Here is a 15,725-nt window from a genome sequence, read left to right on the forward strand (position 1 = left end):
ATTTAACGTGTTTTATGAATGACCATTCATTTTAATTATCTGTTGTTTTATATCGTATTTAATTAAGAAGTATATATTTATACCGCTGCTGTCAATTAATATTGAGCGGGTGCTATTTGATAAGTTTAATTAATATGAGATTAGGTTGATTCTAGGTATGTTTTATGTCACGTGGACACGAGATGAAAAAAAATAAGATGCTGTATTTATCTAAAACACTTTTTGTATACAAGATTAGTATGTGACCGAGCTTTTACAGCAGAAGCGTTTAGTTTTTATAATTAGATAGATCATAGAGAAATCGATCACGGAAAATCGTGTGCATAGGGATAGATATCGGAATAAAATGTATAATATATATAAGTGTCTTCGGAAAAGAGGTCTTATTGCTACGCACAATAGGTCAATTTTGGTGTGTCGATACGTGGATTGTTTTGTCACACTACCGACAGTAATTGATCAGCTGATCATATTATATTTGTATGATTATAATTTTACTCCTTTTTTGGCCTTGCAATGGATTGTGGCAAGTGTAACAGATACATTAATGATAAGGAAATGTTGAAATGCGCAACATGCAACATATGTTTGCACTACCAATGCGCAGATTTCTCCGAGATCGAATTTAAAAAAATATTACCCATGAACAAAATGAAATGGAAATGCCAAAACTGTAAGTCCAAAAAACATGGTACGTCATCCGTAACTCACTCTCCTAAGATACAACCGACGTCACTAAATAATTTAAATGTCGACCCGCAATCGCAGGCACTTATGCAATACTTTGATGCCAAATTCGAAACATTAAGGCAACAATGGCGTGCTGACCTTTGCGATTCAGGAAGTATCTTTGTCGATCAAGCAGGACATCGAAAGCCTAGAATCGCGTTTGGCTGCATCAGAAACACGAATAATTGAATTAGAACATACAATAACATCTATGTCGTCTTCACAATCAAATTTCAATGATGTGATGCAGGAGAACAGTCAATTGCGCACGGACCTGGAATGTTTACAGGCTAAGTTTGATGACCTAGACCAGGTTTCTCGCAGCTGTAATGTGGAAATACAAAATATTCCCGAGAAAAAGGCTGAAAATCTCGTTCATTTATCTATCCAAATAGGAAAGTTAATTGGTATTGACATTAAAGAAAGCGACATTCGGTCCGTCCATCGGGTAGCCCCCGGCAAACCTAGCAACCGTCCAAAAAATATTGTACTTCAACTTAGTACACGCCGGCTGCGCGATGATGTGATTGCCGCTGCGCGCGCGCGCCGCTCTCTCACCGTGGCTTCGCTTCTCGGCCCGCCCACGTCTGCCACCGCCACTGCTACGAATCAGGATGCCCGCTTTTATATAAACGAACATTTAACGCTCAAAAATAAATTGTTATTTAGCACCGCTAGGCAGCACGCAAAGGCTAAAAATTATAAGTACATTTGGGTGAAAAATCATTGCATTCTATTAAGGAAAAGTGACGAAGCGCGAGTGGTACATATCCGATGTAGTAGTGATTTAAAGAAAATATTGTGACTCTGGGCGATGCTGCTTTGTGCGTATACACATAAAATTTATCATAATATTGTTCTGAGCTTTACACATTTTTTTGATATTTATTTCTGTCTCTGTTGTACTTGTCGTTGTATAGTGTTGATGTCAGGGAGCACGAAAACGTTACACAAAACTTACTTACATACAATAGCTTATATAATATATTACTCTTCTTTTAATAATGCATTTAGATAATCTATTAATATTCTATCAAAACTGTGGTGGCTTGAAAACTAAAATTACTCAATTGAAATTAAATTTACTTACCTGTGAGTACGATGTAATTATCCTAGTCGAAACTTGGCTTTCTTCTGCTGTTTTTGACTCTGAAATAAAGGCCGATAGCTACTTAATGTTCCGTCGAGACAGAAATCTTAATCTCACGGATAAAAAAGGAGGTGGAGGCCTGTTGATTTTAGTTAAAAAAAACATTAATGTACTAAGAAGGTTTGACCTTGAGGCTAATAATATAGAGGAAATTTACTTACATTTCCCTTGCTACTCTGACTTACTTTTGTGCGCATGCTACATACCACCAGCATCCAAAAGCACTATGTTTGATAGGTTTTTCTGTAAACTGCATGATGTTCATTTGAATGGACATTTTTCAAATTTGATGTTAATAGGAGACTTTAATCTACCTTACCTTAAATGGCTGTCTGATTGTCCGTCACCACACCCAGTTGTGTCCGATACTGACATATCCAAATTATTAACTTACACTATGGCCTTATTAAACTTGCATCAATTTAATACTATTCTAAATGAGAATAGCAGAACACTAGATCTCGTTTTTAGTACCAGCAGACACATAACTGTTAACACTGCAGAAGATCCGCTACTCAACCTTGTTCCTCACCACCCTCCACTCGAAATATTACATTCAGCGTGCAATAGGGAACCTCATATGTCAACCTTCAACGACCACAAAATTAAGAGAAACTTCTTTAAGGCTGACTACGAACTCATTAACAAGGATCTTTGTAATATAAACTGGACATCGGAACTCGCCACTCTGTCTCCCGAATTAGCTGTTGACAAATTTTACAATCTCTTAAATGACATAATTGAGAAACATGTGCCCCAGACAAAATCAAAACCCCCTCGCTATCCGAACTGGTTTTCTAAAAGTTTAATTTCTACACTTAGGCGAAAAACTAAGGTATGGATGCGTTGGAAAACTTATGGTTCATTAAGAGATTATCAAGAATTTGATTTACTGCGGAAGCGAGTCAAACTACTAATTAGGAACTGCTACAATCTATATATTGAAAATATAGAAAAGTCTCTTAAAGACAATATAAAGTTGTTTTGGAAATAGACCTCTGATTTAAAAGAAACTAACTCAGGATATCCAAAAACCATGAAACTTAACAATTGTACATCCAGTAATCCAAGCATAATTTGTAGTATGTTTTCTCAATATTTTCAATCGGTTTTTGAGCCGGTAAATCTAGAAGCTTACAAAATTTCTGACACACTAGATACTAATGAGACCCTCATATGTTTGAATCAACTTTATCTACCTCAACTTGACATTTATAAAGCACTAAAAGATATAGATCCTAGCAAAGGGCCTGGTCCCGATAACATAGCACCTATATTCTTAAAAAGAGTTAGTAAAAATATCTCTTTTCCTCTTGAAATGATTTTTAATAACTGCCTCAGAAAAGGTGTATTTCCAAGCCAATGGAAAAGGGTTTTTATAACGCCTATATTTAAATCGGGTTCGAAAAATGAAATACCAAATTATCGGCCAATATCCATCCTATCAACTATTCCGAAGGTGTTTGAGAAACTAGTTCACAATTTCATATCATCGAAGCTTAAGCATACTATTATCGAGGAGCAGCACGGATTCGTTAGGGGGCGATCTACCTTGTCAAATCTATTAGTTTTCACAAATTACATATTCAAAAATTTAGACAAAAAGGGCCAAGTTGAAGCTATATACACTGATTTTAAAAAAGCGTTTGACAAGGTGGATCATCTTTTGCTCTTAAGAAAGTTATCGTACAATGGCATTAAAGGTAATCTCCTTCGGTGGCTCTCTTCATACTTAGAAAATCGTACCCAGGTTGTTGTCATGAATGGATACGCATCTTCTCCTGCACTTGTGACATCCGGTATCCCACAGGGATCGATATTGGGTCCATTACTATTCACTTTATTTATTAATGACATCTCGCCTTGCTTTAAACATTCAAAGTTTCTTTTATACGCAGACGATTTAAAAATATACTCCACCGTAACAAACAATAATGATATCTGTTTGATGCAGGAAGACTTGGATAGACTAAATGAATACTGTAGAGCCAATAAACTATTTTTAGCCTATAGCAAGTGCAAACATATTCGATTTTCAAGAAATAAAAACATAATACCATCCACCTTTTCGCTGGGAGATCATATGCTCGATACTGAACCGTCGATTCGTGACTTAGGTGTTTATCTGGATACAAAGCTTACGCTTGATACACACATTGATCATATAATAAAAAAATCTTACCGCATGTTAGGTTTTATCTGCCGCATCACGAAATCTTTTAAGCGAGAAGAAACATTTATGTGTCTTTACAAAAGTTTAGTGCGCTCACAACTTGAGTATTTATCCCCCATTTGGAACCCATACTACGATACATACAAAAATCGCCTAGAACTTGTACAAAAAAAGTTTTTACGTATCCTCAACTACCGTATTCATTCCCCAAGGTGCTCTTATGATGAATTATTAGATAGATACAACATGATTTCTCTTAGCGATAGACGTTCGATGGCTGATGCACTTACCCTCAGACATATTTGCATGGGTGAAATAAACGCACCACAACTTCTTGCAGAACTGTATTTTCGAGCTCCAGCTAAACCAACTCGGTCTAAAAACCTTTTCCATATAGAATTAACTAGAACAAATATAGGTCAACGCGCGCCACTTTACAGAATGTGTGTCCTACACAATAGTTTATTTAATGATATAGATATGTTCTCGTGCTCCCGGCATGTTTTTAAAACTAAAGTTAGGAAGCTATTTAGTTAGATTAATTAGTTGCCTTGGTGTTTTCATTAGCTCTAGACTATTAATAGTAATAACTAATCATCATTACTGTCCTTGCTGTAAATCTTATCCCTATGTTCTTAGTGAGACATAGAGGGGACAATTTGTATCTATTTTTTTTTTTCTGTTTTATGCTACGCTGTTATTCTGTAATTGTTTCTGTACCGTTCTCCAAATAAATAAATAAATAAATATACATACAAGTAAAACGATGGATTCATTCTTTCATTATGATTGATGATTTCCACTGACAATTCAGCCTGTATCTTGTTACAATATCCCACTGTAGGACTCTTTCGCCGTGTTCTTACACGGGTTCCTTTCCCCTCCTAGGTTTGGGGCTTGATCCGCCACGCTGCTTCACTGCGGGTTGGCGGATATGTTCCCTACTATTCGCTATCGGGTATGGAAGCAACCGGAACCGACAGCTTATATATACATAATAAAATATTTTAAGAAATGGAATTCGATAGTAAAGTGAGAGATGGGAAAAGTAGTATCTTTCGTTTACAGTACTTTGATTAATCTGATTATTTACGATATTTTTAAATTAACTCTTTTATTGCGCCTAAAAAATGGACCAAATCAATTTGTAGACGCAATACATGGAAACGAAATTCTACTAAATTTAATAGTAATAAATATTCGAATGTGGATTCTCAATAAATATTGATGAAACAGTTCGACAATAAAAGTTATAACGTTAATTACCTAGTAGTTGGCATCCGCTTGAAAGATGATGGAAATATAAGAAATTTTACGGTCCACTAGCTCAGTACAAAGACGTATCGAGTGCCAGCCAGCTCGTAATTGGATTCATTGACAAATATCGCCATTTCAGTAATTTTCTCTGCTTTGTGTACTTTTTAATTTTAAATACTGGGAAGAATTTATTTTGCTTATCTATGTCGCAGGACCGCTTGCCGTTGGAGCAGACGTGGTCTGGATTAGAGACCGCGTTATAGCAAACGCAGTGCGGAACGTCCTCCGGCCTGCTGGACCGAAGATCTACGGAAGATTGCTGGTGTAGACTGGATGAGGATGATTTTTTTTATCACTAAATTCGGTAAGGCTTCACTATAGTGATAGTCTTTATAAAGAAGGGACGAATGTCAAAATGTGTGCTTAGCTTAACTTCTTAGCGCGAATGTCCAACGTTGTATCTAAATCATCATTAGTCTTTTTTTTCACTAGAAAGATGTTTTAAAAATTATACCTTAAGTATTTCAAGATTTAGTTTAACAATCCAAAAATTACAGATGTACTATCTCCGGACAACAACCGTCGGGGCAGTAGCCTACAAGACTCAACAGCCGTCTGGTCGGAGGATCCTCTCTTTTCAGTGGTGGACGAGGAACTCAACACTCTGTTCCTCTCACATCACCCCCAAACAGATATCATTAGCTTTAGTAGTAAATCCAAGTTACTAGTAGACCGGAACGTAAATAATCCTTTGAGCGAACGGCTCATTTTAAAATTGTTTTCATCTTAATGTAGGCGCACACTAGGCGACATGCGGCACCGACAGCTCGGCGACTAGACGTGACGATAGGCTGCGGCCGCCAATCTTCATATATTTTGTTCAAAGCTGATAACCTAGGGGCGTGTGCTCGCTACTTGTCGCCGGGTCTAGTCGCGTTGTACGCGCGCACATATGACGACGGTCGCGCGACAGCGTCACGTCTCGCCGTGAGCGCGATCTCAACATGGATACGTTCGATGTCGATGTGTCTTGTCTTTCACAACAACTATTCGTCGACTAGACGCGGCGACAAGCTTGCGATTGCCCTTATGCGTGGAAAAGGACAACTTTTAGCGTATCCGACAAATTGCAAATTTTGTGTGTTTGTTTTTTACGTTTTACTGTAAAGTACCTATTCAGGGCATGAGCGCGCGTCTGCATGTGCGAACGTGTGCGCGCTCGCATTTATGATACGCAATGATGAACTATACGCGATACTATACGCGTTTTTGTATCATTTAAGTTGTTTTACCTGTTCAAAGTATGCATATTTGTTTTGTCCTCAAAACCTATTATTTTATTTTTGAGGATGAATATTGCACCAATGTCTCAAAGTAATATCATATTGTTATGTTTAATAATATCAAAAAATAACTATGATCCCTCAGTGTCAGCTTATCTGACAACGCCCGAGGACACCGCTTTTATTTCATATCTCATTTTTACTGAGTATTATATTTTCAAAGAAATAGTGTAATGCTTTATAACATTTAAGATTTAAAAATAGTTATTTTTCAATAGAAAAAGTGATAATACCGATTTTTACTATTTTTTTTAATTCATTGTAAAAGGTTAATAAAATCGGTAAATTATAGAAAAAGTAACGGTTTTTTCAACTGAGGTGGGACCCTTGACAGTTTGCAAGCTTTACCAGGCTTTTACCATTTAGCTAGTATATTCATAAGTAACTTTTAACTTCGGTTTTTATACAAAAGTGAATACTAATATAAACTAGTGATCGCCCAGAGGTCGAAATTCGACCATAATTAAAAATTTAAATTAAAGAAAACCGAAAAATTATGAAGATAAAGAGCCTTCTTTAAATTTTTACATTTGGCTACAGACTAACAATTAACAAAAAAGTATAATATATACAAGTGTGTGTCAAATACATGGTAATGCATATAATGTTTCTTTTTATTGATTTAATATATTTTTATGCATAGTTAAAAAAAATATTAGCATTTTGGACTTCTTCTCTATATAAACTATAAGTGTGCGAAATTTCATACTCCTCCGTCTGCGCAATTTTCGTAAAAAGGGGTAAAGTTTTTTCTTCAAGTATTAATATATAGATAATAAGCAAATTATCACCGAGTTAATGTACACTTATGTAGAACTACGAAATGTAGTAATGTTTTAATTTGAATTGAATTTGTATTAACTTTACGTAAGACTTCAGTAATAACGTATTTATTTCAGGAATTGCTACTAATTTACTCATATACATATGCTAGCATTCAATATTTTTAAATTTTTTGTATACTCTCTGACTGTCATTATTAATTTTTGGAGCTTACTCCTAAAGAATCGATTTTCTTATAAGGCCCCCGGTATGAAAAAATACGAGGGGTAAAATCTACTGAACGATTTGATATGGTATAAATCTTTCTTAGACTAGCCTTTTTTGTGCCTATTTAGACGGTCGATCTGAAGGAGTAAATTCCAGTCGTGCGTCGGAGCTGACACACACACTTTTTTATTTAGTAGTTAGCAGAGTAACTAAAAAGCAACCAACAGAATGATGTAATTCGGAACAACTATTCTATTTTGAAATTTTGAATGTAATATAACACAATGTAACGTGCACTCGTGTATGATTTACACTACCTAAACTTAACATTAGAAAAAGATATATTCCCATATAGTTGGCACTACACTGTATCGGTAAAGAAAGGATGAGTGCCAAAGATGAGTTACAATGTGTTTATCTATGGATGGAAGATGATCACTTACATCAAGTGGCTGATTTGCTTATCTGGTCTCTTACTATTGGCATAGGACGATAGAAATATAAATGTATTTTGATCATTAATATATAACTAAATCATGTTACAAAATAATGTTGAACGAAAATACAAATTTTATCACAGCAAATTACGATAGATTATCATAAAATCTTATAGTAACTAGATCGACTAATTTATCGGAAAATAAAAATTAGAAGAGAAACGTATTTGAATTCTTGTACTACAAATACAACAACATAAATGATTTAAACCAAAAATTCATGAATATAGATAAAAACTATAGAATTAAGGAAATGAAGCTTCGCTTCGAGAATTGTTATACGGTTATGTGTCATGTATAGGAGGATGGTACGATTATTCTATACTAATATTGTTACGCGTTAGGGTTCGAAGGATTTGGAGAGAAAAACCTGCTGACTCTTTTCAAGACTTTATTCACTAACACTAGGTCCAACACAAAGCACTAGGTTCAAACACTAAGCACTAACGATGTCCTAAGTCGTAGCCAACATCGTAGGTTTCGCTGGTACCACTCTTGATCACTCGTTTTCACTTTGAAGTCGCCTCGAAGATCGCTCAAACTGAACTGCAGTGCTCGCCTCCCTGCGGCATGCTGTCGCTGTCTTTGTGTGATTTCAATGGTTGCTGCTAGATGGCGCTAGTTTCTTTGTGTGTTCGTAACAATTTTATAAAGAGGTAAAGTTTATAACTTTGTTTGTATGTAGAGGGTAATCTTCGCCGATCCGATCATGAAAATTCTTTCACTAACAGAAAGTTACACTATTCAGGAGTGCTATAGGCTATATTTTATTGTAATTGATCAAAAACTTCAATAAATAAGAAAAAGATTAAAATATAATATCAAAATGGTAAATAAACTAGCGCCATCTATCGGCATTAGAAAACAATTTATTAGTCTTTCGACGTTATTAATTTAGTCTTATTTTAGTCTTAGTTAGATGGCGTTGGAGAAACATATTATTTATATAAAAGCTATAAAATTTGTTCTTTAAAGTATGTTATTTGGTTCTGTAATTTAAAATAAGATATATATATATATATATATATATATATATATATATATAATTATATAATAATATTCATAGGCTATATATTATTGTAATTGAACAAAAAAATCAGTAAATAAGAAAAAGATTAAAATATAATATCAAAATAGTAAATAAACTAGCGCCATTTATCGCTATTAGAAAACAATTGATTAGTCTTTCGACGTTATTAATTTAGTCTTATTTTAGTCTATCGACGAAGTTTTCTCGATTTTTAATAGATGGCGTTGGAGCAACATATTATTTATTTAAGTGCTATAAAATTTGTTCTTTAAAGTATGTTATTTGGTTCTGTAATTTAAAAAAATAAATACACGATATTATTACGATTTGATTCATCATCATTGTAGGCGCCCGCTGCCGTAACTCGTAAGCCGCTGTTGCGCAGGGGGACAATTGGACACTGCGCATCACGTACCGCGCATCGCATGACCGTTTTATTGTTTTTTCATACGATAGGATGCCGCGCCGCGCACGGCGCACTCGCGCGGTCGGCTCCCTACGTAGCAGACGTCGACGAAATTGAAACACAACATAATTGCATCACAAAGATAATAATTAACGTCCAACGAAGTGGGCACGGGTCGGCTAGTATTTTTTTTCCCGATTTTCAAACCTACCCGATATACAAACAAAATTTCATAAAAATCAGTTCAGCCGTTTCGGAGGAGTATTGTGACTAACATTGTGACACGAGAATTTTATATATAAGATTTCAAGCACAAATTGAATGTTTTTGTTCTTTAGACATGCAAACAATACCTTGTATCATACTATATCTAATAATAAGTATCACATCACGGTCTAGTATGACGTTACACAACCGCATATAAGCCGCGAACGGCTCTTGTCCCGGTTCTGTGCTTCTCTTTGTACCCAGTTTCATATTAGTTTGGTCTATTTTAGTTCAAAGCAGTTCCGTATAGTTGAATTTCTTGTAAAACTATTTATACGAGTAGTTCTAGGTCCGAAACTAAAAGAACAACGGACTGTTTCAACTTTTATTGTTGTAAAGGAAATGTTGTAACATTTCGTCTTGTTAAAATGTAACTTTTTACATATTTACTTACATTATCTGAATGTAGTATTAAGTTCAAACGTTTGTTATTACAAATACGGAGAAAGTTTTGACCAGTAAACCAATATTTAACTTATGATTAAATTTCGTCATAAGTGTGTAAGTGACCAGACCACTGTGTGTATGCATTTGTTTCCTTTCGTACGTAAATGTACATTTTTAGTACTTGCTATGTCGCTGATTGAATACAATAACACGTACAATAGAACGGCTAGTTTTTAATAACAAAACCTAAAAGTTTCAAGTCAAAACAGAGGCTATATAGAATAAAAAATTCGAAGCCAAAATGCTACACAACAACTTTATTGCAAACAATATTCATCGTATATGATCATTTAACTGAGGTAGGGCACAGCAGGAAATATACTGCTCAAAATATAGAGCAGTCCGATTGGAGAAGTACCTTGACCTTACAGAAGATTACACCTAAATAATACTGCTTTCAAGCTGTGTTCCTGTGGTGTGTAAGGAGATCAGAGCTCCCTATGGGACTGATGGTAGATCAGCAACGTGCTTGCGATTCTTCTCGTGTTGCAGGCGTCAATAGGTTACGGTAATCGCTTACCAGGTGAGCCGGCTTATTTGCTGACCTAGTAGTATTAAAAAAAATGAGACGATTTGGCGTACCTAAGCAAATTTAAATTTAACGCACCAACTTTTTCTAAACATTATAAATACATATTTACAATTCACAACTTAAGAATAAATATTTACAGATAGTTTTGGTATAAATCATGTCCGCGTGGAATTGTGCCAAGAATGCTGGCAGCATTTCCCCGTTGAATCGCTATGCCGATTCTCTGGGCAAATTCTCTTCACTTTTTCTATAGCAGCTAATCATAACAACAAAATATAAGAAAATAAATCGTTTTGATAAAAGAAACAACTTTAAGTGTAGGTATTATCACTGTATTTGTGTATTATCACAATATTTAAAAACATTTAAACTATCATAATACCGTAGAATGATTTAAATTTATTCCTTAAGATTAATTACTGTCAATATAACAAATATCTAAGCGTTTGTATAATATTTGCACATTTGTGATAAATAAATATTTAAAAATCACACTGAGATCTTTGAATTAAATATCATGATTTGTGTACCGCGAGATTCTTGTTTGCTTTCGTATTTCAATAGTAAGCAAATTTCCCAGTTGCGTCGTTTGTTTGCTGGTTAAGAGCCAAATGCTCTCATAACGCTTACGTGACACTGAAGATTCCCTTTTGGAATTCAAAACCCTGTTCTGGAACCTAAAATATTATGTTTGCTTCATTCTCAAAACTTAATGTTTTTGACTTATTTTGTATTTGGTTAAAAATATAAATTTTTTTTTAGAAATTTTAATATTAAAGAGAAGAGATGTTTCAATGGTTGGTCATTAATTGACTTTTATTTAGTAATTATATCACTAAAAAAGTATGCACATCTTTTATTCTCAAGAATGCGATAAGCTTCGACTTCATACTATCACATCCTATTCAAGCATTACTGCCAGTTGGTAATATAAGTCGTATTTTTACTCTTAATCTTGAATTCTATTTTTCGAACTTTTCGAGACATTTCGACATAAGTATTATAAGCATAGTCCGAATTTCAGTTACCTTTCGACAGCATTCTCGGCTAATTATTGGTTTAGAATAACTCGACAGAATGGGAAACGCGTAGGAATTTGAGCTTTATGCGGAGACGTTGTCTGTCAATTAGTAATTTAGTGTAATTAACGATATTAAGTTATAGTGTTTGGATTTGTTAACGAACAACAGGGACTATTATAATTTTGTTCCTTAGTAAGAAACGTATTTTTAACGTATTTTGTTGTAAATATATAAAATTTTGTGAAATTATTATTAAAAGAAAAATTAAATTAATAATAAATAAAATTAATTAATTCATAACTAAATTTTTAATGTGGATTTAAAAATTAAGTTACTAATTATATAATATAATAAATAATATAATAATTAAAGTTAGTTTTCATTATTTCTAATTAGCAACAGAATATTATATATCTTTTTTGTAATATTTATTAAATACGTATTAGTATCTGTTAGTCTGCAGTATTGTAGTGTTCTAACTTTATGCTCGATCTCAATGTTAGATGCTATGTGGTCGTCTTCGAGCATTGTTTGTCCTGGGTAAAGTGTACGGTTCAGCCGCACATACATATCGCCCGATCAGCAGTTTACGTTAGTTGCACGATTCATTAGCTAAATACATCAGTTCACGTTCACATATCATCATCGTACAGCGCGTTCGTGAGCTCATTCATATCAATTAAATATTAGCAAATATATTTATATTTTAACTTTTATTTTTATATCTTTTATCTACCATAATCAGCAGCAGCAATTCAGGTGTAACATACATCTTTTTGGTCCTTCGAGCTTATCGTGAGCGGGACTTATATCGCGAGTGATTTTTTTACGAGCGCAGTAAGGGCCGCCACGTAAGTCAACCAGCAACAGCTTTGGTGAGTCTACAGCTCTCTATTATCAGCAGTATCAGTATTTATATCATTTTATAAAATGGAAGATCTTCTAGCTAGCCAAACCCAGATCATGGAGGCTATGAATCAATTTTTAACTAATTTTAAGAAAGACGGTGCCGAACGTAAGACACCGGCTCATATTAAAAAGCGTCTCAGCATTTTAGAAAGTTATTGGCAGGAGTTTCAAAATAATCATTTGAGGCTTTGCGATTCTAGCGACAAATCGAACGAATATTTCACTAGCAATTACTATAAGAAAACATCCGATTTTTATAATGACACACGCAGCTATTTACTCACCTTTTTACCCAGTGAGTCTAAAGAAAAAAGTGTACTAAAGCCAGCCACCCCGTTGCAAATGCCAGGCTTTACAGCTATACCGTCGTCTGGCAGCGTGTCACGTCCGGTGACGTCATCCGATAAAGAAACTTCGCGAACCCAAGGTAATAGCAGCAAATTAGAAGAAATGTTGAAAAGGCAAAGAAGCAATTTTAAGGCATTTCAGCGTACAATTAGCAGCATCGATCTCGACATTGTCTCAGAAAAATGGGAATACGAAGATATTTTGAAGTCGGTACAATCACGCTGGACCATCATTGACGCGTTGCACTGGGAGATAGACAGCGAATTATACGAAGACGATCCAGAATACGAAGAAATGTTCAGCAGCTACGAGCGAAAATTTAACGAAATTAAAAAATGTATCAACAGCAAGATGTGGTCTGATCTGTATCGGGAGAAAACCACCCCGAAAATGGATATCCCTGTGTTTAGTGGGAGCTACCACCAGTGGTTATCCTTTAAAGACTTGTTTGTCGAAACCATCCACACGAATCGAGCCTTATCAAATAGTCAAAAAATGCAGTTTTTAAAAAGTAAATTAAAGGGCGAAGCAGAAAAGCTAGTGCAACATCTACACATTACCACAGATAACTATCAAGTATGTTGGGATTTGTTAAACAACCGATACAGTAACACAAAACTTATTTTTAATTCTCACATGAGTGTCCTACTCAACCAGCCTATTATGCAGCAACAGTCCGCAATTTCAATAAAAAGGATTCACGACACCACCAACGAATGCCTTAATGCTATCAAAAACTTGGGAGTCAGCATAGAGAACTGGGACCCTATCATCGTATATATAATCACGCAGAAATTAGATGCGGACACTCACAACGACTACATCGAGTCACTCAAGCATCCGAGAGATTTACCAGTTTTAAAAGATTTATTACAATTTTTAGAAGCCAAATTTACCGCTCTAGAGTCCTCTAAACGAAAACAAGATCCCTCAAAATCTATCCCGCATCCGCAACATATTTTTCAGCCCTCAAATTTAAAAAAACCATATACATTTAAATCATATGTAAGCAATGAAAATCAATTATTTAAATCAAATAATTTTAATAGCAAAAGTAGGTTAACGTCAACAGCGAAGACAAAATGCCCCGTTTGCAATAAAGATCACGCCATTCCATATTGCGAAACGTTTTTAGCGTATCAACCAAATATCAAGCGACAAACAATTCAAAAGCTATCGTTATGCCAAAATTGCCTTTATAATCATAACGGTAATGAATGTTTTTCAAGAAAAAGATGTCATAAGTGCCAATTAAATCATCATACTTTGGTTCATGAAGCCTTTGCCGCATCAGCAAACACTGCAACGTCGAATACAAAGTCCAACAGCACCGTTTCGAAATCTAACGCGTCACTAGATGACACTCAGGAGATTTTATTAGCAACCGCTCTGATCAACGTCCAAGCTGTTGATGGTTCTCTTCATACCATGCGAGCGCTTATCGACCAGGGATCTCAAACGTCGATTATCACCGAGAATGGCGCTCAACGGTTGGGACTACCTCGTAAGCACTGCAAGGGAGTTATCTTAGGAGTAGGAGCGAAAGAAAATAATTGCAAAGGTACTATGAACATCACCCTATCATCTTGTCATGACTCGTACCAGCTTAATCTAGATGTATTTATCATGCGCCACGCTGTAAACAATCTCCCTAACAAATCATTTTCAAAACCATCATGGGAATATATTAAAAATATACAACTTGCAGACCCTGAATTTTATCGTAGCAGAACAATAGATTTATTACTGGGCGCTGATGTTTATTCTTCTATAATTATGGGAGGAATCATCAAAGAAAATGATAACATGCCTATTGCGCAACAGACGCGGCTAGGCTGGATTTTGTGCGGAAGTGTAAAATCCTACAACGAAGTTTAAGAAAGTACGTGGTACGCCTTCCACTTCACTCTGACGCTGGTGAGAAGTTAGGATTATCTGAACCCACCGCCTGCGCACAATTTTATCAGCTTGAGCGTAAATTCGACAAAAATAAAAATTTAGCTTATAATTATAAGCAGTTTATTAATGAATATATCAATTTAGGTCACATGCACTTAATAACAAAGGCGAATATGACACCATTATATTATATGCCGCATCACGCTATTGAAAGACCCGACTCTATTACTACTTCGCTTAGAGTTGTATTTAATGCATCGGGTAAAACGACATCGGGTGTAAGTCTGAACGACGTTTTATACAGAGGCCCAAATTTACAACAAGAACTTTTGATTTTGGTTTTGAAATGGAGACAATATAAATACGCCTTTACAGCTGACCTAGAAAAAATGTTCAGACAAATTATTTTGCATCCCGATGACCAACGTTATCAATGCATAGTTTGGCGAGATAATTCAAATCAACCTTTAAACAAATATCAGCTTAACACAGTGACATATGGCACTAAATCAGCCCCATTTTTAGCAATGATGACGCTTAAGCAGCTAGCTATTGATGAGCGTCATCGTTTTCCTACAGCAGCAAAAGCGTTAGAACAGCATTTTTACATGGATGACGCTTTATGTGGTAGTTATGACGTCATCTCAGCCACAACATTATGGTCCAACCGGTGGAAGCCTTTCGTTGCCAACAGAGTTAAGAAAATCACTGACGTCATGCCCTCCG

General features: G+C 35.2%; 2 protein-coding genes across 2 annotated transcripts; both read left to right on the forward strand.

Annotated features, from left to right (window-relative positions):
* The first annotated feature begins 940 nt into the window (after positions 1 to 940).
* On the forward strand, positions 941 to 1,534 carry LOC123657606. Its single transcript, XM_045593129.1, has one exon. The coding sequence runs from the start codon at positions 941 to 943 to the stop codon at positions 1,532 to 1,534; it is 594 nt and encodes a 197-aa protein (XP_045449085.1).
* A 199-nt stretch (positions 1,535 to 1,733) lies between these two features.
* LOC123657607 lies at positions 1,734 to 2,873 on the forward strand. Its single transcript, XM_045593130.1, has one exon. The coding sequence runs from the start codon at positions 1,734 to 1,736 to the stop codon at positions 2,871 to 2,873; it is 1,140 nt and encodes a 379-aa protein (XP_045449086.1).
* The last annotated feature ends 12,852 nt before the right edge of the window (positions 2,874 to 15,725 follow it).

Source organism: Melitaea cinxia, chromosome 11, assembly GCF_905220565.1.
Source record: "Melitaea cinxia chromosome 11, ilMelCinx1.1, whole genome shotgun sequence".
NCBI lineage: Eukaryota > Metazoa > Arthropoda > Insecta > Lepidoptera > Nymphalidae > Melitaea > Melitaea cinxia.

Bases quoted from the DNA above. Each gene is read 5' to 3' on its own strand.
- LOC123657607 (XM_045593130.1), top strand. From the start codon at position 1,734: ATGCATTTAGATAATCTATTAATATTCTATCAAAACTGTGGTGGCTTG.
- LOC123657606 (XM_045593129.1), top strand. From the start codon at position 941: ATGTCGTCTTCACAATCAAATTTCAATGATGTGATGCAGGAGAACAGT.